Here is a 23,956-nt window from a genome sequence, read left to right on the forward strand (position 1 = left end):
CCACTGACATTTTGGGGTCTGAATTATGTGTCTTAAAACTTAAATAACTGCAAAGGCATTATGCTAAGTTACCATTCTCTACACTGTGACGTTTACTTGTCCTTTTTCACCACCTATCTGAAATGCTTCCTTTTCCCCTTTTAGATAGGGACAGACCTTCTTTTTTCTATGATCCATTGTAGCTGTATTAATTCAGGTTAATAGCAAGGCTCAAAAAAGCAGTGCCAGAGGCAACATGTGAGAAGAGACTGTATGTAACAAGAGCGTTGATGACAGAAAGATGTCTGATTTATAAACATCAAGAGGAAAGCCAGACTTTATTGTGCATGGGATTTTACAGCAACAAAGTATTAAGCAAAAAGAATAAACCACTTTCAGGGCTACCTACTGGCATTGTAAGGAAGAATGGAATTCACCAAAGGAATTAACTTACCATCCTCTCTGAAGCCTCTAGTAAGCCACCCAGGACAACACAAACAGGAAGGGCAACAGTAGTAGTATTAATTAATTAATGCCTGACTTTGGGGGAGCTGCGTGTGGTTAGGGCTTGAAACAGACAACTGAAGGACTCATTCTGAAGGAGCAGGTTTTGGTACAGAAAAGTGAGGTAGATCTGGTGTTTTGATGCTCCACCGCTGCACTACGGCTGACTTCTCAAAGTGCCAGAACCTCACATCTCCACGCAGAACAGCACCCAGTAACACCTGGGGGAGCCTGGAGATAACAGCTACGCACCTCAGTCCCCTCAGTTGAAAACCTAACGACAAGACCAACTATTTCAGAAAAGCAAGTACAGAAAGAGCTGGGTATACTATCATAGCACAGTAAAACATCAGGTGCTGTAGGAAAGGATGATACACTTCTGAAATGTAATGTGTTGAATAACAGTAACACTACTCTTGTGGTTCAACCATCTGCTTATTAGTTAGGAGTTGTTTTTTGAAGTAGGAGGAGATCTCAATGAAGGCAAATTTCACAGTTCTGATATGCACTTCTACCAAAACGTGACCCAAGTATCTCATTTTTCAGGGGAGCGAGGCAGGACGCGGCCCCCGGCGGAGTGCGGCAGGACGCGCTGCGGGGCTCCCCTCTCACAGGTGGGTCCCCGTCACTGTCGCTGAGCTCGAGTGGGAACGGGGGCCGTTCGGGGAGGAGATTCGAAGCGCGCTCCCCGACGTCCAGGACGCGGTGCGGCGAGGAACTGTTTGGTGCGGGATTTCCCTTCACCTCCCGCTCCCTCCGTTCGCACAGGGCCCTCCGCGACTGTGTGAAGAGGAGACGCGTCCGGGAGCGGGTGCGCAGCAGACGGCATGGGCAGGCCGTCCCCTAAGCGCCCCCAGCCCCTCTCTCAGCCTGGTTTCTCCTCTCACGTCGCTCCCTCGCCGCTCGGCACACCCTCTCTTGCTCCCCCCGCTCCACTCGTCCGGAGAGTCACCCCCTCCCCCCCCGCCCCCTCAGCAGCCTCGTTTCGCGCCGCCCGCTCCGAGGGGTGCCGCGGGCGGCACTGCGCATGCTCCGCAGCGCGGCGGTGGGGTTGGGGGCGGCGGGGCTGAGGGGACTCCGCGCCTCGGGGACGGGATGCACCCAGCGGCGTCCCCCGGCTCGCTCCCGCAACGCGGTTTCCTATTCCCTAAGCATTCCCTCGGAAGAGCCGGTCCTCGCCGACACGGCGGTCGAAGGTGCCGTGGGCGGCCGGTGTGCCGCCGCCGAGGCGGAGGGCGGTGCTGTGGGCGGCCGGGGGAGCGTCGCGATTGGCCTCCGGGCGGCGGCTGCCTTGTCAGTTGGGCGCAGGGGTGGCCCCGGAGCCGCTCGCCCAGCCCTCTGACGGGATGGAGCCTTTAGGGGGATGCGGCGCTCTGTGCATTTTGATTAAAGCCCCTCGTCTCCCTTCAGTCTGAAGGCAGGGCACCGGGGAGGACGGGGCGGAGGGGCCTGCATAGGGCCCGGTGTGGGAGAGAGAATCCCTTCGGTGTGTCACGTATGGCTCTATAGGAGAAGTCATCTCTGGGAATATTGTGGAAAGGACGGAGTCGGTATAAGTTGAAGGCGCCCGGGTTTAACTCACGCTTGCGGGCGCCCAGCATGAAGATGCAGAGGTGGTCCACACGGTGGAAAACGAAAAGGTGGCCCTGGGACTCGGCCGTGACCGTGCTCATCACCCTCGCTGTCCTTCTCCAGGCTGCGGAGGTCAGAGGAGGTAAGGAAAGGGACCCACCGTGGCCGCTGCTCTCCCCCCACCTCGGGGAAGAGGTCCCGGGGCAAGGCCGGGGCTGTCAGATCGCCTCCGCTGCCGGGGCGAGGTGGAACCCAGGGCTCGGGCCCGGAGCGCGGACCCCGCCGGGGGCCCCTGGAACCGCGGGTGCCCGCTCGGAGCCTCCCGTCCCACCTCAGTGCCGCTTTGGTCTCAGCGCCGCTGAGGGGATGCGCCGGCAGGACGGGACGGTGAAACAAATGCTTGTTGCGCTGAGCGATTTCCCGTCCTCCAACACCCTACTCAGTTTTATAGAGCGTGCCTACGATTTTCAGTTCTGTTGAACTTAAGAGTCTTGACGCTGCTGAAGTTCAAGAAGTTGTGTCAGAAATTGAGCGACAATCATCTGCCTCCTCGGAGAGGCGAGGAAGGGGAAAGCCGGGGGTGGAGGCTCCTCTCGGATTTTCTCCATTCCTCCCCTTATTGATTTTTCCTTTGCTAAGGCTCGCAGCGGGCAGAATGTTTTCCAGGGCGAGAGTAGGAGGAGAAGTATGGCAGAGGCCCTTGGCAGAGCCGAGAAGGGCAGCCCCGCAGGTGGGCGCACGCCGGAACGACGTGCCGGAGAGGAGGGGGCCCAGCCCCGGGCTCCACACGGGCAGTGCTGCCGTCCCCAGCCTCCTCCCGCCCCTGCCGCCCCGGGGGGAGGGGGGGGAGGAGGGGGGGAGGGGGGGGGGGGACATAGGGGGGCGGGGGGGGGCCCCGAGTGGGCCCGAGGGGGCACTGGGGGGGGGGGGGAGGGGGGGGAGGAGGTGGGGGAGGGGGCGAGTGGTCCCTTAGGTGTCCGTGGACACAGTGGGCAGGATGCTGTCTGCTGGGGACCTGGAGCAGACGAAGGATAGGGAGGCGGCTCCTGAAGAAGGAAGGGGAAGCTCTGCCCCCAGGCACTGCTCGACCCTCGTGTACCGCCGCGCTGTCCTGTCCGGTGCGCTCCGGGTTTGTGAGCTGAGCTCGCACATTTGCGGAGCTGAGATGTATTAGCCGTGGTGGCAGGAGCCCCTTCCTCTCCTGTCGGGCTGGAAACGCTGCCCGTCTTCCTCCCTCCTTCATTCGTCCCTCCCTCTGGACCCTGCAGGCGCATGTCGGGGCCGACCTGGCTGGGTCTGAGGATTTTACTTTCCTGCGTGTCAGGCATAAAATCATAAAATCACAGAATGGCTTAGGTTGGAAGGGACCTCAAGGATCATCAAGTTCCAATCTCCAAGATCTGTGAAGGAGTTTTAACTCTCCGCCAAGGAAGTTTTAATTTTTACGCTTTTTTAAATTATTATTACTTCATTGCTTTCACGAAGTATTTCTCGATGTGAATCTCCACTTTCTGAATCAACGGGTGTCCTAGTAGGAGCACAGCAAGGTGATCGGGGTCTCCATTCAAGCCCTTTATACCTGGGCACAACCTTGGCGGTGTCAGCTCCGTCAGGGCTTCTGCCCCCTGCTGGCCCCATTTCTGCCAGGGATTTGAGGGGGTCAAATTTCATCCTCGCTGCAATTCCACGGACTCCAGTAGAGTTACGCTGAGAATGAATTAATCTCACAGAGCTTCAAAGATTCGGTTCCCCATTGCTCTGTCAAAACTAAATTTGTTGAAGAAGGAACACTGTATGCAAAGGCATGATAGATTTTGATGTTTTATGTCACTTTTCTGTGAACACAGTAGAAGTGACTTTAGTAAGCAGGATTTATGGAGATTTTCTTTACACGTTGTATTCACACAAAAGAAAAGTGGAATGAAAATGTAAACCCAAGCAGCCTGGAAAACGATCAATCAAACAAACAAAAACAAACAAACAAAACCCCACAAGTTAGGTGGTACTTCCTGAAAATTTTTCAACATTTGGCATGCTGTTTTGTTTTTAGGTGTTTGGTAACTACGTTAAAAATCTTTTTCTCTAGTCCTCTGTATAAAGGATACTTTGGAAAAAATGCTACAGGCTTCTCATGTTTGTAGGGGCATTCTGAAGAGAACTTACTGCTTGCACTTTTAGCAAGTATAGTATGCCATTTGCTTAGAGATGCAGGGAGCTGCCTGCTTAGGGCTTGATCTGTTACCGAAGTCAGAGTATTTCCACTGACTACCAAGGGAATAGAATTTGACACAATTTCCCTGAGTACGAGGGAGATACTTCAGTGTTGTCTTTAGCGTATTCTACTCTTACTTAAAGTAGTTTAGAGATAAAATAGGACGTAATGATTCACATTTGAAAGTAGGAGGGGGGAACTGCTCAGAGATAAAATAGTATACTGCAGTGGGGAAACTATATGATCAAATGAAAATGCTGCAAGGTTTGACCAGGGTAAAATGTGAATCACAGCCCTTATAAAATCTATTCAGTTAAATCCTGTATTCTTGAATTGTCTTTTCATAAAATGCCACTTTGTAAAGAAATGCAAAGAAAATTTCATTATGTATGTGTGTAAAGTGTGAATTATACATCAGTGACTTCTTCTTAAGACAACAGAATCTTTTCCATTCAGAGAAACCTCAAAAGATTCCTAAAATTCTTGAATTTTTTTCAAGTTGCTTTATTTAACCCAGAAAAGAAATAGAAGTTTGAGGTGTCTTCCATAGAACCAAGAAAGGAGGTGTGAAGATCTGCTCGAGTTATTTCTTCATTTGTAAGGTTATAGAAATGCGAAGGGGCAGAATGGAAAAGCTAGTGACTCATATTTGGTCAGCTTAGTGCCCACCAGCACTTAAGCAGCTCTTTTTAGAAAATATTTTTGCTTTAGGACTTGCCAAAAGTAAACAGTATTCAGTATTTTAAAAGACATCCTTTGATTTCCTTTCCCCTTCCTCACCTTTTAATACTAAATCTATTGGTAATGTGTTTGGAATGAATAAACTCATTTAGTCAAAATGGCATGGCTTCAACACTATAAATTTTTTGTAAGGCTCTGGCATCAATGCAGTATTGTGATTCTGATTTCATTTTCATGGGCAAGAAATGAAAAATTAGCCTTTTTATTATTTGTAAGCTTTTTCAATCCAGCTCTGAGTGCAAAAAGATTTAAGATTTCTTACTGAAAATGAGGCTTTAAAGCTCTACATAGAAAAGATACTTTCTGTGTGAGTGGCAAGTAGATTGGTTCCTAGTATACCGTAGATGCTTTTTACAGTCATCTTAGGAAGTACAAAGGTTCCTTGTGCTTCCCCTGGACAGGCTTGGAAACTAACAAGAGTTCTAGGTGCAGAAGGAATGGAGAACTGGGTCCACTAGTAATGGCAAAAGGAGAGTTCTCTTTGTGGGGTCAATACTGATATTTAATTGCAATTGCTTAGTAAGTAACACTGGGAAGATATGGATCTGTTTATTGAATGAAAACGGTTTGATGTATCTGATTACTCTGAACCAGTAATGAAAAGGGGCCTTAAACTAGAAAAGGATTAATCTCTTCTCAGAACTGTTACTGATAAAGACACTTTTGGTCTTAACTGTTTGATTCACTTTTAAGATTGAAATAGAATATGAAACACTTTCATCTTTTTGTTTGTTTGTTTCTATTTCACTGTGAAATAGCTATTTTTGTGTTAATTTTGGTTTAACAAAATGCCATGAACCTTCAGGAAGAGAGAGCCTATAGAGGTTTCACAGATAAATAGGGACAAAAATGATTAAATCAAAGGGAGATTTGACTAGATTCTACCAGTGATCCTAGCTGAAGTTTTTTCTGAGTCCCAGGGATCAGCAGGTGAAATGGTCCTGTCTTTCTGTTATAGTGCAAAAGAGACTTGCATACATATGTCTGTTTTACTGTATTATTTAGATTAAAAAATATTATTTTTAGGATAAAACAATTGTATCAACATCAGCAGCAGCCATCTGGCAGAAAAATGACTGGTATGTGTTGTAAATTCTCCAGAGTCTGAATCTTTGCATTTAATTTAGAAAAAGACTTCACAAGGATCTCAGAAAGGATAATCCAGACTGCAGGCTCTGCAGAAAAAAAGTTGTTGGGTATTCCTCAACTTCAGTTTTGTGTGTATCTAATAATTGTAACTGTGTGTAAGAGCATATAGAGTGCATGCAAACGTTCAGTACTTTTGGAACCAATTATTGGAATATCACTAGAAAAAAAAAATCTGTGATATAAGATCTTTTCTGGTGCATGGTGTTTTCTGATTGCTGAAAAAAAGAAAAGAAAATGTTTCTGATAAAATTAATACCTGATAAAAAAAATACCTGTAAAGTGTAGCAAAGGGATTGTTATACTCATTATTTCCGTTGTCTTGCTCTAAGATATTTCGTCTCCTCCAAATAGGGCCGTTAATTCCAACAAGGCTGCAGCATAATAACAGAGCAGTGGTGTTACTGCTGAAGTGAAGTTATACCTAAAACACACTGGAGCAATTGTGTCTCTCCTGGATTTGTTTTATTCAGTGGTGAACAATAGGATTTCCATCTGCCAGCAAGATTAAGAGCTTGCATCTCTCTGTAGAGTTCTCTGCTTCTTTTCAGAAATCCTCCCAGCGCTGATTCAGTTATAATTGTTCTGAATATTTGTTGATAATATGGGGGAATAAATTAAGCAGTGCTTGGGTGGAATCTCCAGTCCTCCAAGAATGTGAAGTCTCGTGTAGTGATGCAGATTTGCCCTCTGGCTGGACACAATAGGTGGCAGTTGCTTAAAAGGAATTAGGTGAACACTTAGGCCTGTTGCAGTGGCTTATAACTGTACTACCCAGTTTTAAATGCCAAGTTTGCAGACTGTAAATATAAGAATTAATTGCTGACCCTGTTATAACAATAGTAATAGAATCTGACAGAACTTAAATTCTTTTTAGCACATTATCACACATAAAGGGTTGTAAAAATCCTTGTGAATTCTGAGACTTCAGTGTATGTCTAAGTATTAATGCATACAGTATGTGAAGTAGATGTTATTTGGCAGAGCTGATACTATGAAAGCTAAGTATTTGCTGCAAAGCAAATTGAAAGATGTGTTATAAAGTATGATTAAAAACTGAAGATCCTGATCCAGCTATGAATAACAGGACTAGCAGCCTGAAATTTAAATCAGCTGCAGTTGTAAGTCAAATTGTTGTCACTTTGTTACACTGTTACTGTAGCTTATGCTTTACTCATTCTGTCTCCTCGTCTGTGTATCTATTCAAAATACTATAGTAATCTGATAGGTTTCGATCAAGCATTCATAGTTTAAAAAAAAAAACAGTCAAGGTTTACAACCTTGCTTTCTGCTTAATCAGAATTGCTAGTGTCAGTAGGGTACAGAATTGGGACTAGGTTCCTTGACTTGCTGTCAAATGGGAGATGATGCCTCTGACATCAATGAAAGTATGGTGAATTTCTGAGTTGTATGGTTAATAAAAATCATTTAGTTGTTTCTCTGTGACATTAAATATGGTTACTTTGAATATTTTTATTTTGAACATTTTACTTTGGATATTTGTAAATATTGACTCTAGCTGGTTTTGTTTGTCTAAACATATTCCATTGCTTGTAGCTGAAAAATGTACGTGTGATATTTGAAAACTACCATTTGTTGAGATATTTTTGAAATCTATTCTGATGATTTCTAAACCAATAATTTTAGCAACAAAGCTTTTGCTTAAGTGGCCTCAGTCTCTTTCCTATTTAATTGCTGAGAGCATTCCTTGTCTCTTCCTGTAGCAATGACCATTTTTTCAAGATGGTAATAGAAATAGGATAGTCCAGCAGTTTAATACTTGTTGCTGATTTTCACATTCAGAAGTACTGTCTCCACCATCTTTGCAAAACAAACTTTGTGAATATTTACCAGAGGCCTCAACGTAGTTAGATACTTTGCACTTCTGATGTAATCTGTTGCAGTATGAAATAGGAATAACTCCACAGAAATACTGAGACAGAAGTTAAAATATTGCATATTGGTGGTCAGTGGACAGCTACACCAGATGATGAAAACAGCCCAATCCTTTATAAGTAACAGTGAAATATTTTATGGAATCAAGATCAGGTCTTCTGTGCTCAGCCGTAGTCAATATTGCTGAGCAAGTGGTTCAGAAGTGTTGCTTATACAATCTGTCTACTCTCAAAGAAGGTTTTGCTTTAAGTGATGAAAAGTATAGAAAGCAAAAATGAAATGTCAGCCTCGAGATCTAGGTTATACTCTAGGGTTGTGTAAAATAACAAAAACAAGAAAGAACAGTTCTTAATTCTTGCTGAATATTTTAGTGAGCCTGCAAGCTTACTCAGCAGTCATCTGGTGCTTGGACTGCAAGAAATCATTGCTTGGATTACGGAGACTAGAGACTGCAGTGAGAACTTAAGTGTCCATATTTGAAAAACTGTGAAGCATCTTGATTAAAGTATGCTTTTGAATTCCTGCCCTTGGGCATTTATGCCTGCATTATTGCTTAACAGAAGAAGAACACATTAAATTAATACTAATTACTTACACGTATTTGTTTTTTAAAGATACCTATCACAATTGCCCACAGTGACAATAATTAAAAGGTGCAGTGGTAAAAAAAATGAATGAAAATATTCCTTCTGCTTTAGAAATAGCACAAATTCCTAGTAATAGATGGGTCTAGCACTGTGTCCTGCAGGTCAGAAGACTAACAGCTCAGCAAATCCAGATTGTAACACTGCCAGGGAAGACTTTCTTGCAGATCATTCAGAAGTAGAGCAGCATTTGTTTTTATTTATGTTCTAGCAAACTTAGGTCTGTCTGGTCAACTAAACTGCTTGCTGTTGTTGACAGAATCAGAAACTGGCCTAATAAGCTGGAATGCAAACGGGAAAACTTATCAGATTTCACAGTAGGAGAACTGCTGAAACAGCTTGACAAATGGTAGCTAGATAAAAAACTGTGTAGAAGAGCTTTGACAAAAGCTGTCCTTAAGGCTTTAAAAAACAAACAAAAAAACCCAAAACACTTCTACCTATTTCTGACATGACAGCACTGCTCTGAAAGGTGAGCAGCAGAAAGCAAAGACCAGCCATTCCTCATGGAAAATATTTTCAGTTCTTACATTCGTTTAGCTATTGGTTTCCTAATGAATGCCAATTAGAAACCATAATCATAGTAGTCCTTAGAATGAGCACTTATGAAAGTTAAACATTTTAAGAAACACTAACAGTTGCCCATTACTCCTTTAATAGGTAACGTGGTTACTGGAGCAGCCAGTACCTCCTATTTGAGTTCCTAAATATACACCTAGAAATCTAACCATAAGATGTCCTATTTTGAAAATCTTGCCCACAAATATAAGAAGTCTTTTCATCAATACCTACTAAATATGCATATTTTAGTCTACCAGGCTGTAATAGCCGCTACTCCTCAAATGATCTATCACAGCAAGAAAAAGAAGTGGACTATACTTTTAAAGAAAAAACAAACACACACAATTTAGAATGGAAGATGAATATTTTGACACTTTTAAGCTTTAGTTTTGCAGTGGTTCTATTGGAACAGATTTCTGGCAGAATGAAACATAATTCCATGGAAAATATGTGGAAAAATATGAAGTAAAGTGATTGTGTTTTAGAAACATTAGTCTTTCTAAATTTCATAGAATCACAGAATCATAGAATTAGCTAGGTTGGAAAAGACCTACAAGGTCACCTAGTCCAACCATCCAGCTACCACCAATAACCCCACTAAACCATGTTTCTCAATGCTATATCTAAATGTTTCTTGAACACCTTCAGGGACGGTGACTCCACCACCTCCCTGGGCAGCCCATTCCAGCGCCTGACCACTCTTTCAGAAAAGTAGTATTTCCTAATGTCCAGTGTAAATCTCCTCTGGTGCAACTTGAGGCCATTCCCCCTCATCCTGTCACCAGTTACAAGAGAGAAGAGGCCGACCCCCAGCTCACGACAACCTCCCTTCAGGTAGTTATAGAGAGCAATAAGGTCTCCCCTGAGCCTCCTTTTCTCCAGACTGAACAATCCCAGCTCCCTCAGCCGCTCCTCATAAGGCCTGTGCTCCAGACCCCTCACCAGCTTCGTCGCCCTCCTCTGATTATTTCTCAGATAATGCTTTTTTACTGAGGCAGATGCAGCTCTTTTCTACTACTCCAGGGTTGTATCTCACCAATTATGAATTACTGATTGTAATTCTCACAGGCTATTTCTGGGATAATTCCTGATAAATTTTCACTTTGACATTAATCAAAAGAATGACATTGCTGAAGAATAATGATAGCTCAGGAAGAAAATTTATAGTCTTTATTATATACGAAAAAGGAAAAGCCACGTTTACTAACGTTTATGAAAGCATAGCAAAGCGTAGCACACTCAGATTCCTAAGATATATCCATATAAAGTAAATAATACTGTCTCTGTTTTCCCCCTTTAGTTTTATTATTATTTGCGTTTGAAGTATGGTCATCAGCAAGCATCTTGGAGTATCTTATAAATGTAGGTTAAATAGGGAAGGATCATTGTGCCTGGGCTGTCTCATAAAATTAAGAGCATGAAACTCAGGAGTTATCAGAGCAAAATTCAAATATAATAGGATTTCAACTTCTATTCTTCCTTAGGTTCTTGAACAAAAAAAATATATATATATATTTAATTCTAAATGAGTCACCCTCTCAACAATTTCCTATGGTAATGAATTGTGTAGTCAGAAGTTGCCACAACAGTCACTTTCCTGTCAGTCCTTTTAGGCTGATGGCTATCCTTCCTTCTGAAATTACAGAAGCTGATTGTTTTTCTTTGCAAACCCTGTCTTCAATAAAAGTCTCTTGAACTGTTTGGTTCTTAGTCACCATCACCATTAACTGTAGTTAAAAATTATTTGCTGTACAGTTCTTAGGCAGAGAACAGATGTCAAATTTTGTGTATCCTACCCAAAAATGTTCAGGGCTATATTCAGTGCTCACTGAAGCTTCTAAGCGGCTTTCAGCCCATTATATTTAGAACAGAAAAAAACTCAAGGTGTGGGACTTTTTTGTTTATAGGAACAGTTGTCCATTCTGACTTAGTTTTCTCTGAAGGGATAATCAAATTCACTCAAAAAAGAACTCTCAACAAATATCTTTTCTATCTACACCTATTCCAAGACTGCTGAGTACCACTGTGTGCATCTGTGATAGGATCACTATAGATGTTTGAACTCTTAAGATCTAACATATTAAATAATAAGAGAAATTCATGTTAATGATGAACTGCAGCTGCTCATGGAACTGACCTATAAACTGCTTCTCAGTAGAGCTTTATATAGGAAAAGACGGTTAGAAACCTTTCTTATAACCAATTGGCATATATATCAAAAAGAATTTCTGAGGGAGCACTACATAAGTATGCTGAGAATTTATTTTTCTGCAAATAATTCTAGTTACAGAGTGTCCAGGTCATCCTCTGTCAAAGAAATTAATCCAACACAGAATTTCTCAGTCAGTTTGTGACAGCAACAGACTCAAATTTCTTGTAAGAAGCTGTGAATGGAAGCTGATAAGTATGCTAAGAAACAGGAGCTGAAGTGTTTGATATGCTTAAGTGTAAACTGATTGATAGAAACACATTAACTGTTAAAAGAGATTTGGGACAGAAGCACATTGTACTTGCATGAACCAATACAATTCTACTTGCAGTGCATGTTAATTGCCTAACATTAACAAGCCTAAAATGTACATTAGCGTCACTCAATAGATTTATATACTTTATATACTATGTATTATATTTATATATTATGTTGCATTATATATTATGTTTTTTATATTATTTATATATTATTTAAGTAAACCTGTGTAGAAAACCTCTTTTTGTTTTGGATCATTGCTGCAGTTGGTCAGTGGCTAGAAATAGTAATGAAGCATCTGTTGTAAATCAAAATATTTTCTTAACTGCAAAGTCATTGAAATAAAGGTAATTAGCCTTACAACATGATTACAGCTAGAAAGATAATATATAATAATTTTACCCTTTTATCCAAAATACCGCTGCTCACGTAATTCCAGATATATTTCTGCTGCCATTAGATGCACTTTTGATCCATGTCTTCTGTGTACTGTACAGTTCCCCATTGCAGTGTCAGATAGATTTTAGCATGCATCTACCTAGGTGGCTCCAAAAGTAATGTCTCCTATTTACTTCTATGGAAACTACCACAAAGAGCGCAATAACACTATATGATAGAGCAAATTCTCTTCTACAGTACACTATTTTTAGTGTAGTCACCACCATTAGCTATGCGCTTTCACCAGCAATGAATGAGAGCTTGCATGCTGCACTCATAAAAATCTGTACCAACAGAGTTGACGCACTGTAACCACTGCTGAGATGTACCACTCACCGCTTCACTGGGCTCACCTTCACTGTTTGGTCTCCATAAATGTTCAGCAAGCATCCATGAATGTCAGTGAGTGCCATTTTTTTCACACGTAGGAATTCAGTGACACACCTTTGCTTCATATGCACTTCCGTGTCAGACGCCATTTTGTCAGAATGCCCCACTGCTGCCACCTGTCACATGGCAACAAAATGTAGAAGGATATTGGTGGGAAGGTTGCACCTTTACTGCCATGCTATCAACATCTGCCTCTGATGTTGTAGCCAGCATAATAAAATAAAAGGCATTACTTTCAGAGCAACCCTCATATATTTATAATACAGAGTGTGAGTGGTTGTATACTAAAGCACAAACAATACATCTTCTTACCTGTCACTAAGATATTGTTTGCCGTGATCTCAGTCCCAGCAAGGGTATTTATTTATAAATGAGGAAGGTATGATTAAATACCATTCATTTAATTACCACCTACCGTTGCATTTTAAAAAATCCAGATATTATCAGTCAGACTTGACTATACCAAGGCAAATTGTCTTGACAAATACAACTTGTCCCTGTCTTGTAATTCTTGTCCTTTTACCTAGAGTTATGTGGTCACCTACAAGAAGCTTTTCCATAGATAGACGTGATTATGCTGAGCATTTATACTAAAACTAAGGTAATTCCTTACACGAGGAGGCTTGATATCATATATTGAATAAATCATCGCCACAGACTGTGTATCCAAAGGATTTCAGTCAGTCTTTTTGCACAGCTTCTCAGTCTTTCATTCCTCTTACATCATAGTCTGTGATATTACCCTTGAACCTCCTCCATGAGCAGTTTCAACCAAAAGAAAGGGAAAGCCATGTTACCTAATAGATACTAGCTAAGATTAATAAGGATGATACATTTTAGAGTTAATTTCCATTTAGAGATTGTCGAATGGAATTAAGCGAAAGCTGTATTTTTAACTATGACTATATAATCAAAATGTAGTCTTGATTTTTACACGTTCTTTTCAATCTGTAATGATCTTACATTTTTAAAAGATGTGATTATTAAAGCATTGAATGTAATGCACTGCCACAGGATTTAAAGTAAATGTATCATTGTATGCATGGGAGGTCTAGCCTTGAAAATGCTAACCAAAAGTTTTTACATGTATTTTTATCCTCTTTAAAAAAAAAAAAAAACCAAAAAAAAAAAACAAAGAAAAAAAAACAAACCTGCAACAGAAAATGCATTAAGTTTCCCTCGTGTAATTCACTCTGATAATCTGTCCTGACCTTGCAATATTACGCTGTGATCTAGGATCTAGTTTACGGCTAATTAGCCCCACTGATTTCTAGATGCTCCTAATTCATTTAGCAGGACCAGATTAGAAGCCATTTATTATGCTTGTTATTTGCTGTTTTCCTTTTAATTGCCAAAAGGGAGATGCCAGCACAGGTGAATTTTCTTCTTCTTACTTAACATGCTTTTACACATATTTTTGGTATAATTTAAACTAGCTTAGAAGTTCTTATGTTTCTGCTAATCTAGTTCTATCCTGCTCTTTTTTTTCTTCCATAGGAAGTAAATAGAAACCTTAGGGTGTGGAAAGAAAGCAAAGGAAGCTTAAATATGGTCTATGTCTTACACTTAACATGAACCAAATGTTCTCATCCATACCAGTATAAATGCGAAAAGTTCATTGGGTGAATAGAAGTACTACAGTCATACTGCAGTAATGAAGACCAGAATTTGGCTCTACCAATTTAAATATTAAAAGTTACATGTTATCTAGTGGGTGGTAATCCGGCCCATAGCAGGGGGGTGGAACTTGATGGTCCCTTCCAATGCAAGCTGTTCCATGATTCTACGATGTTATTTCAGGTGCTGAAGTAGTACATAGCTAAAACTTTCTTGTAATATATGTTTTTGAAAACTAGGAAATTATGCTTGAGCTATCTGATTTACAGTATGGCATACTGAAAGATGCTAAGACACTTAAGATCATAACTCATACATCTCTATGTTCTAAGAATGTGATTTCTGAAGGACTCTCCTTTAACATTCCAGAAATCCCAGCACTTATAAACTGTTTGGCTACTACTGTGTAGTCTGTTAGTGGCAGTGAAAGCTGCACATCTCTGTCTGAATTTTGTTTTCCAAAATAAGGATATATGCTGTTGAGATTCACACTATAGTATTTAATGAGAAGAGTGACCACTTGCAGTTGGTTCTCCATCAGTGGAAACATAACATAGTGGAAGCTTGCTTTTTGACCGCAGCCTGATACTCAGGAGAGCTTTGTCTGAAGAATGCAGGTTCTGCTCTGGAGAAGACAGGCTTCTTTACTTAGGCTTGTATATAGGTTTGGCTGGCTCACCTGCAGGAGGTGGGCTTCAACCATCAAGCCAGTGCGGCCTTAAAGTCCCTGCATGAAGGGACTGACTTTTAGGATCTGGATCCTGTATTTTGACAAATTTACATAGTCCACTTTTCAAAGCTGATATGTAAGCTTTACAGAATTAACTGCATGCCAAAGACTGGTGAACAGAGCTTTCTCATTATGTTTATCTGGGGGCTATTTCCTTGCCATCTTGAATCTTAGTGCTAAATCAGAAGGATGCAAAAGTATATCATTAATTTGCAGCTTTCTTCTTGTCTGAGAAAATTATTCAGTGAAATTATATTAGAGAGTAAAATCACTTAAGCAAGCTGTGAGAAAGTTCTTGTGAGAAGCCCTATATCTGCTAATAAATTAATGATGTTCCTTATATGCAGGTCTTGGGCCTACATAATAAAATGGGAGGTATTACTTTGAGAGCAGCCATCGTACAAATTGCAATCCTAATTTGTGTATTGTACAAACAGACAAACAGCATGTCCTTGATGCTGTTTCTGGCTGTTTCTTGTTGTTTCACCCCAGAAATTATGTGGGAGAAGCATGCTAGAGAAGAGATGGTTTACAGGAAGAGCTGAAGCTTACAGGTTACAGTGACATTGAGCATTGCAGAACCTTATGAAACTGGCAGAGAGAAGTCACAGCCTCCGTTGATAGCATCTAGACCATGTTCTTCCCTGAATTTGTGGGTCATCTTCCTACCTCTCTATCCTGGTTTTCTAAGAGGCCAGTTGTTGTCTATGCAAGTATTTTGCATTCTCCTTTATACTTCAGACACGATACCTCTAAACAGTTAGGGTCTAAGCTCAGTTGTTTTCCAAGACCTGTTTATTTTTGACTGGATTCCTAAATCTGTGAGCTTTGTGACTTATCAAGAGCAACCGTGTCTAGTGCTTTCTGTAGAGGCCTTGTGTAGGTCATTTGAATGTGCATGGTGGGCTTGTCGAGAATTTTGAGACTAATGTCATGTCAACCTGTCTGTAAATGTAAGGGTAAATATAAATGTTTATGGCTGTTCCAACTACATTTCCATAGTTTCAGTAAATATAAAAAAAAATTGAAATTCACCATAACAAAATTTTTAGCAGGAGAGAGAGTGTGTCTATAGAAATCCAAATATATGGCAGCTTGACACAGGAAAAGAGTAGAGGCAAAGTGTTTTAACACTGATGCCCTCTTTTCAGTGGCAATGGCAACTATGAGAATTTCAGGCCTGAAGTATAAGACTGGTTGCATCCTAATCTGATTTAAAAAATGGCACACACAAGAAGGTTGCAAAAATATTTGAGGAAGGGTCACAAAATCAGAAGTCCTGTGTTTTTCACAGGATGAATGTCAGGAGTTGGACTTGATCCTTTTGGATCCTTTCCAACAGGGGATAATTATGATTCTATGAATGAATGATATGTAGGTTTCTATGAAAATCATACTTTTGTAAAGAAGGAGATTAAAATTTATAAATTCCTGTCTGCTTTATCTAAAGAACTCTAAAGAACTCTAAAGAACTCATTGTCTGAGTTTCTGATTGCTTGAAGTGTCTCTTTTTTATATGTTAGGGAAGCAGTTTCTGTTGCAGTCAGTATATATTTAGTAAGTCAGCCATGTTATTATTGGAGATGAACTGATTAATCTTTTTGTTTAAATTCATATGCCTTTTCTATTTAGAAATCACTGTAAACTGACTAGTTTTTTTGCTGTTCATGATTCTTGACTCAGTTTGTGGAAATAAATGTCACCTACAGACTTCTAACAAATGTTCATTTTTGTTATTTAGAATTTGTGGTTTGAACATTGCTCACTTTCATTATTCTATTCTATACTGGAAGCTTTTAGCAGCAGAATCAGCATGAAGTAATGAATAATCTCGATTAGGGGTAAAGACTCTTCCAGTCATCCAGGCAAGGAACAGCCTTTGTTCTAAAAAAATAATGAAGAAAAATAATCTGGTACAAATTATAGAAAAGAGCAAAGGAAAGAAAGAATGTAGCAGTGGTTGACTTATACTTTTACTGATTTTTCCAGTGGCTGGTTCTACAATACTTTAATGGTTCAGGTTATTATAGATACTGCAAAAATAGCCATCAGCTACCAAAAAACAGTGTGAGTGCTCCTTCAGTAACTTTAGAAATATGTTTACCTATAGAAAGAGCTTTATATCTACTAACATTGTTCAGCCAGAGAAATAAGGCAGGTGTTTCAGAATTTGCGGACTACTGTAACTTTACTTTCAAAATTGTTTAAACATATTGAATCTGTAAGACATTTTAAGTAACAGAGTTAAAGCAGGTGTATACTGTAGCATTCATTCATAATGTATATATTATTAGCTTGTAATAAACATTTTGGATTTGTATTTGATAGTATGATCAGATGAAAAATTTAAATGAGGTAAAAAAAAAAGTAAAGCTCATAGGTATTATTTGTGATTATATTTTAAACCAGAAGAAGTTATGTACATTCTAGGCTGATTAAGAAAATCTCAGATCCTGTGTTTAAAGCATACAGTCTTGGTGTTATTTAAAATTAGGTTTAACCACATAGTTTACTTCATCATATTTGGCAATACCGAGGAAATAGAATAAGCTAATTAAACTTTGTTATTTATAGAGAATATACAAAAAATATTTATGAGATGCTACAGTGAGGGAAATAATAGCAACACTGGTTAGAAATTGTAAGAAAAAAAATTAAGACATATGTATCCATCAGGGACGCCAATTAGAATACTACTTTGCCTATGTTTTCACAGTCTTTCATTTGTTGTTTGAAAGTAGTCCTTTAAATTGTTGAAAATGTACACACAATGAATTTGAGGGCTTAAGTTGATACTTATCAACTTATAAAGTGAATACAACCAGAGAATAAATTAGCTATAGTCAATGCCACAGTGCATTTCAAAGATAAGTAGAAAGCTCATATTTCCCAAATACATTACTCAGCTTCGATAGTCATGTAAGACTTTGTTTTTCCAGCTAAAGTGGTTATGAGTTTGCCAATAAGAAAGCTGCAGAAAAGTGCTAGTGGAGAAATGACTGGTTAAAATTATGTTTCCATTCAAAAAAATAGATCAGTGAAGCCATAGTCTGTAGGGGGTGTGAGAATGAATGCCTTAACTTTTTTTCACCAGTAAAGATGCACAGCAGGCAAACTATGTACTGTCACTGCCTTGCTTGAAGTACTTATTCAGTACTTGGCCCTTTTTCTGAGGTGAACTTTCATTGATTAAAGATGTTTTTCTGTTGATGGTTTTTTTTTGTTTTTTTTTTTAAATAGAGAGTCAGTGGCACAGAGTCTGGTTGGAGGCCTGTAATTAGCAGTGTTCCCTAGAGGTCGGTGCTGGGTCCGGTCTTGTACAAAGCTGGAAGGAGTGGCTGACACACCAGAAGGATGTGCTGGCATTCAACAAGATCTGGACAGACTAGAGAGTTGGGCAGAGAGGAAGCCGATGAGTTTCAGCAAGAACAAGCATAGAGTCTTGCATCTGGGGAGGAATAACTGCATGCATCTGTTACAGGTTAGGGCCTGACTTGGAAAGCAGCTCTGCAGAGAAGGACCTGAGAGTCCTAGTGATCTACAGGTTGGCCACAAGCCAGCAATGTGTCCTTGTGGCCAAGAAGGCCAGTGGTATCCTGGGGTGCATTACAAAGAGCATGGCCAGCAGGTTGAGGGAAGTGATCCTCTTCCCTCTACTCTGCCCTGATGCGGCCACATCTGGAGTACTGTGTCCAGTTCTGGGCTCTCCAGTTCAAAAAAAAGACATGGATCTCTTAGAAAAAATGCAGTAGAGGGTGACAAAAGATGATAAAAGGCCTGGAGTGTATCCCATATGAGGAGAGGCAGAGAGACCTGGGACTCTTCAACCTGGAGAAGACTGAGAGGGGATCTCATCACTGTTTATAAACATCAAAAGTGTGGGAGTCAAGTCAATGGGGTTGGACTCTTTTCAGTGGTGAGCAACAGTGGAGCATGAGGCAGCAAGCAGAAATTGGAGCACAGGAAGTTCCATATTAAGGCAAGGAATAACTTATTCACTGTCAGAGTTACGGAGCACTGGAGCAGGCTGCCCAGAGAGGTTGTGGAGTTTCCTTCTCAGGAGATGTTAAAGACCTGCCAAGATGCCTACCTGTGCAACCTACTGGACTCAGTGTCTAGAAAGTCCCTTCCAGCCCCTACAATTCTGTGACATATTCCAAAATCATATTGTATCAATCTCAGAGCAATAGCAGCTCTGAATTTCTTTGGATCCACAATTTTAAATTGTCAGATACTGAGCATAAATGCATTGTACTTGGCCCCTAAAGTACAAAACAGTCAATTTGAATTTTGGCTTGAAAATAATGAAGGGTTCTTCATCAAGAGCAGATCAAATGTCCTCCTCCTGAAACTGAAAAACCTCATGCACTAGTGCAGCCTAGGATAGCAGCTCTGTTGAAAGGATATAGAGATTCTCACAGACAGCAAGCTAAGCATCAATTGTGTGCCCTGACTGTAAGGAAGCCTAAAAACATACTGGCCTGCAAAAAAAGGAGTGGAGACAGCAGACTAAGGCACACAATTTTTCACCTTATTTGATTCAGCATTCGTTAGACTACATTTTGAATTTCCAGTGAAGGATAGATACTGATAAACTGAAGTGTGCCAAGTACATGGCCACCAAGACAGTCAGAGAGGATGGTTGGTATGCAGTGCTAGAAGAGGCTGAGTGAAAAAGGACCTAGATAGCTTATGGAAGAAAAGGTTTAGGACTGACCTTGGCACCTTTCCAAAACCCAAGAGAGTATTATGCTCTTTTTAGAGTTTCACGGAGTGATGATAGAAGATCTTCAGCATCAACTAAAATTTGAGATTTCATCTTGTTACAAAGACACATTTTCATCATTAGGACACCCAGAATTTGGAAGAGGTTGCCAGAGAGGCTGTGGAATTTCTGCATTGGAAGTTTTGAAGACCAGATTAGATAAAGCCCTGAGAGAAACCTTAAACAAATTCAGACCCTACTTTGAACAGAAGGTTGAACTAGATGATCTCTCGTGATGACAGGCTGAGGGAGCTTGTTTTTTTCAGACTGGAGAAGAGAGACCACATTGTGTCATTCCAGTACTTAAAAGGAGCCTGCAATCAGGAGCGAGACCAACTTTTTACATGGTATGATAGTGATAGGATAAGAGAGAACAGTTTTAAACTAAAAGAGGGGAGATTTACTTTAGATGTTAGGTGGAAATTTTTCACTGAGGGCAGTGAGGTGCTGGAACAGATTGTCCAGAGAAGTTGTAGATGCCCCATCCCTGAAGGTGTTCAAGTCCAGGTTGGATGAGGCCCTGGAGAACCTGACCTAGTGCCTTATTTAGTGGTTGGTAACCCTACTCACAGCAGGGGGTTGGAACGAGATGACCTTGGAGGTCCCTTCCAACTCAAGCCATTCTATGATTTTTTGCTCTTCTGAGGTCCCTTTCAACTTGAATCATCCGAAATTCTGTGGTTAATCACCTTTATTAACTAAAATAATACAAGCTATCCAATTTATTATTTTGTTGGAATGCTTACTAATCACAAACTTTCATTTCATATTTTTGATGAATCAGGTTTTTTTTCATCACAGGGAATTGTAGGATGATATGAATGGCTGCTCAGAGCACATAGTGACTCTAAGTAACACTACCTGCTTCACCATGTTCATAAAATTGAGGTTCAATATAAAGACTATAATTTCTCTTTGAGGGCAGGCTAAGTAGCACAGGTCTTTCTTTTACTAAATTCCTAAGTAAAGATCTGATGAATGGCTTAATTCAGATAAGTAGTAGACGAAATCAACCATCCCACTAACTTACCTTCTTAAGTCTTCTGACTAAAGATGTTCCTTCTGCAAATCTACTTGTCAAATGAAGTGATCCTTCTAAATATATCCATTTTCTGGTGCTATTGTAGGTAGAATACAAGTAATTCCCCAAACCTGGGTCAGTCTGTGATTCTGTCCATTCATTCCTTGTTGTCAAACAGTTAGTTTTCTTTTTCTCTAACAGGAAAAGAGATTAGCTTCTTCCTTATCACATTGTGTTTGAGAAAGCATTCATAAGAATCAAAATATTTTCTAATGTTAGCAACACTAGTTTCTGATAGCAGATTAGTATCTGAATGCTTCTGAAACTTTTAAAATCAGTTATACTTCTAAGTTACTCAATAAAATAATGTGTTATAAATTTTAATCACCAAATGTCCCTGGCTTTGGGAAACTGGTTTTCAATGAGTCAAGCCATTCAAATATCTGAGCATAACATTTATGTTAGATTGGATGAACCTTTACATATTTAAAAATTAATAATCCTGTGAAAATAACATTCTGATGTACGAGTAGTCTGCTGTAAATCAAACCAGGATGCAATTACTGTTACGATTACACCTAAGTTTTTGCAATGAAATGCATTTCCTTCTTAAAGTCTGCAAATTGCGGAGATGCAAGATAAGTAACTTTTTTTTCTTTCTTTGTCAGCTGAACCAGTTGATGTTCTAAAAGTATTAGAATTTCATAATTCACCAGAAGGAGTATCAAGAACAGCAGGATTTTGCACTAACAGAAGAGATTCAAAAGGTTCAGATGTTGCCTACAGAGTTTCAAAAACTGCACAGCTCAGTGCCCCAACAAAGCAACTGTACCCAGGTAAGATTGTCAGAAAGCTATTACTTTGTTAAATTATCTTACTGCCTGTCCTTTTACAGTATCTAAAATGCAGCATGTAGTCCATTGTCAGTACCACAAAGTAATTCTGTTATCCCTAGCAGCGTGCCTGCACACAAATGACAGGATGTGCTCTTAATCCATGGAACGAAGCTGTTTTTATTGGTTTCAATGATAAAGTTCTTCTTCAAATTCTGTATCACTGCTAGAACAAGTCTGTAAGTCATACTACCCATTTTTTTCCGTGATTCTATCTGAAAGAAAGCTTATTTGGTGGCTTTGGCATGCTTCCTCTAGTTTCAGTAGTATATTTAAAAGCAATACTTTCTGGACCAATGCTATGCTGGTAGAAATGAGCTGTGATTGGCCACTGCAAAATTGTTCCCAGACGTACCATCTGTTAAGAGTTACTTAAGAGTATCTGAGTATTTGGAGGTCTAAACAAGGCTAGTTGTGGACAGCAGGTAATGTGATTCCATCTTCTCTCAAATTTCTCTAAAATGAAATAACTACATTTTGGAAGAAAATAACTGGATGTTGAAGAAAGGCTTTACTCCCTTAGTTTGCTGTCACTCTTTTCATTTGACCCAAACATATTGAGAAAAATGATTATAAGGATATTTTAAAAAAAATCCTGAAACATCTAATTTTCCCTCTTTGATACATCACACAGAATTTGATTAAGTCTCTCTATAAACACAGATATGAGCAAAGAAAAGTACTTTTTTTTGTCTTTCAAAGTTTCAGTCATATAGATATCAGTGAATATAATAAGTTGAAATATTTATTATTTCCTAGCAATAATAGATTCCCAGAGCAACATGGGAAACAGCTACAAACAGTTCAAGCATATCTTGCATATTCATTTAAATTATGACTTCACTTTTTTGATTTTGGTAGAAAATCAAAGCAAAATTCACTAGAGATAAAATTTATATTAATTTTTAAAACATTTCAACAAAGTTACATGTAGTTAACAGAGCTATCCAGTTTAAAATACTATTCAGTGAATGGCACTTTACGATTTACAATGCCTTGCTGATATCAGTGTGATTATGTGTGTAGTTAATTATTATTTCAAGAAAGTAAGGCAATCAGAATGTGGACTAGTCATTCTTTAAAAGATGCAAAAATGATCCATTATACTGAAAAATTACAGAAGCTGCACCATGTAATTGTCACCTTAATATTCTGAGCTTTGGAATGTGTATCCTTGAAGCCAAGTACTATAAGAAAAAATTTTAAACATTCATTCAAATATGACTGGACAGAAGATTAAACTGAGTTTGACTCAGTGATATTTTAAAGAGTTTAGAACAGCACAGGCATCTTATGCTAAATCAAAGCCTGAGAATCTGAGAGCTTGGGTTGTCTTGCACTTGTTCATGAATGATATCATAGCATCAAGAGGTGATCTGGCAGCTACGCTAATAACTGTTCACTTGATTCTTGCTTGAATGCCAGAAAAAAATATTTACCTCATGTTGTTGGCTGACTTCTAAATTTCTATAGCCTTTGACAGCCTTAAGTACTCTTGTTTTTAATGCTTTCAGTTTCTGCATTACAGCTTGGATGAGTTTGCTTGATTTCAATGGCTTGTTGCAACATTTGTATGTGCAAGAGGTAAATAAAAAGCGTTGCTCACTCACAGTGTAAAAAGAAACCATCATAAAACCTTGCTTAATACAAGAAAATTTCATGCTACCTTCCACTTCAGTAAAGAACCTAAAAACAATTTTTAGGAGGTGATTATGATAATTGCTTCCTTTTGAGTCCTGCAAAACAGACATCCTCTCCTCACCCCAAGAAATCCTTTATTTTCAGAGAATATTCTTAAAGATATTTTGATGACTCTATCTCTTTTTCTTACTGCTCTATGATAAAGACAACAGGAGATAACCAAGGTTGAGCTGTGAGAGACCATTTTAGGTAAACAAAATTAGTTGCAGTTCATCCTGTGCTTGCTTCCATCCAACTCCTATAAGTCGTCAGAGAGTATAGGTTAACTTCTAGCTTCTAAGGAACTAATTACAAAAGCTGAGAGCATCAGTACATCCATCATTTAAAAATAGATCTAATAATATTCACCAACCAGAGTATAACAGACACTGATTTCACTGGCTAGTAGGCATTATACAATTGCAAAGATGACTGAGATTTTTGTTGTACTGATTATTTGTCAGTTATTAGATATCTTTTACAAAAGAGTATAGAAATGACAGGAATGTATATCCAGAAATACGCAATGATTTTAGTGATTTTCCTCCAATTTTTATTATTTTTTATATTGTCCAAACAGAACTATCTGAATAACCAAAGAATTTAATAGTTTAGAAAGCTTTGATATCTGTTCCAGCTGAGTGTCCAAAAGCTATATATGCGTAAACTTTTACATGCATTTTCTGTTAGAAAGTCATTC

General features: G+C 39.6%; 1 protein-coding gene across 14 annotated transcripts in view; it reads left to right on the forward strand.

The window, feature by feature from the left end:
- COL11A1 (collagen type XI alpha 1 chain) overlaps nucleotides 1-23,956 on the forward strand; it is a 257,188-nt gene that overhangs the window by 112,340 nt on the left and 120,892 nt on the right. For 11 of the 14 annotated variants that reach the window (XM_021404548.1, XM_021404553.1, XM_021404557.1 and 8 more), the window contains 3 exons: nucleotides 1,030-1,097; nucleotides 1,993-2,197; nucleotides 21,352-21,519. In XM_021404548.1, coding sequence (XP_021260223.1) covers nucleotides 1,030-1,097; nucleotides 1,993-2,197; nucleotides 21,352-21,519 — 441 coding nt within the window. The remainder of the gene's footprint in view (nucleotides 1-1,029; nucleotides 1,098-1,992; nucleotides 2,198-21,351; nucleotides 21,520-23,956) is intronic. The other 3 variants (XM_021404560.1, XM_021404559.1, XM_021404561.1) reach the window with 1 other exon arrangement.

Source organism: Numida meleagris, chromosome 7, assembly GCF_002078875.1.
Source record: "Numida meleagris isolate 19003 breed g44 Domestic line chromosome 7, NumMel1.0, whole genome shotgun sequence".
Taxonomy (NCBI): domain Eukaryota; kingdom Metazoa; phylum Chordata; class Aves; order Galliformes; family Numididae; genus Numida; species Numida meleagris.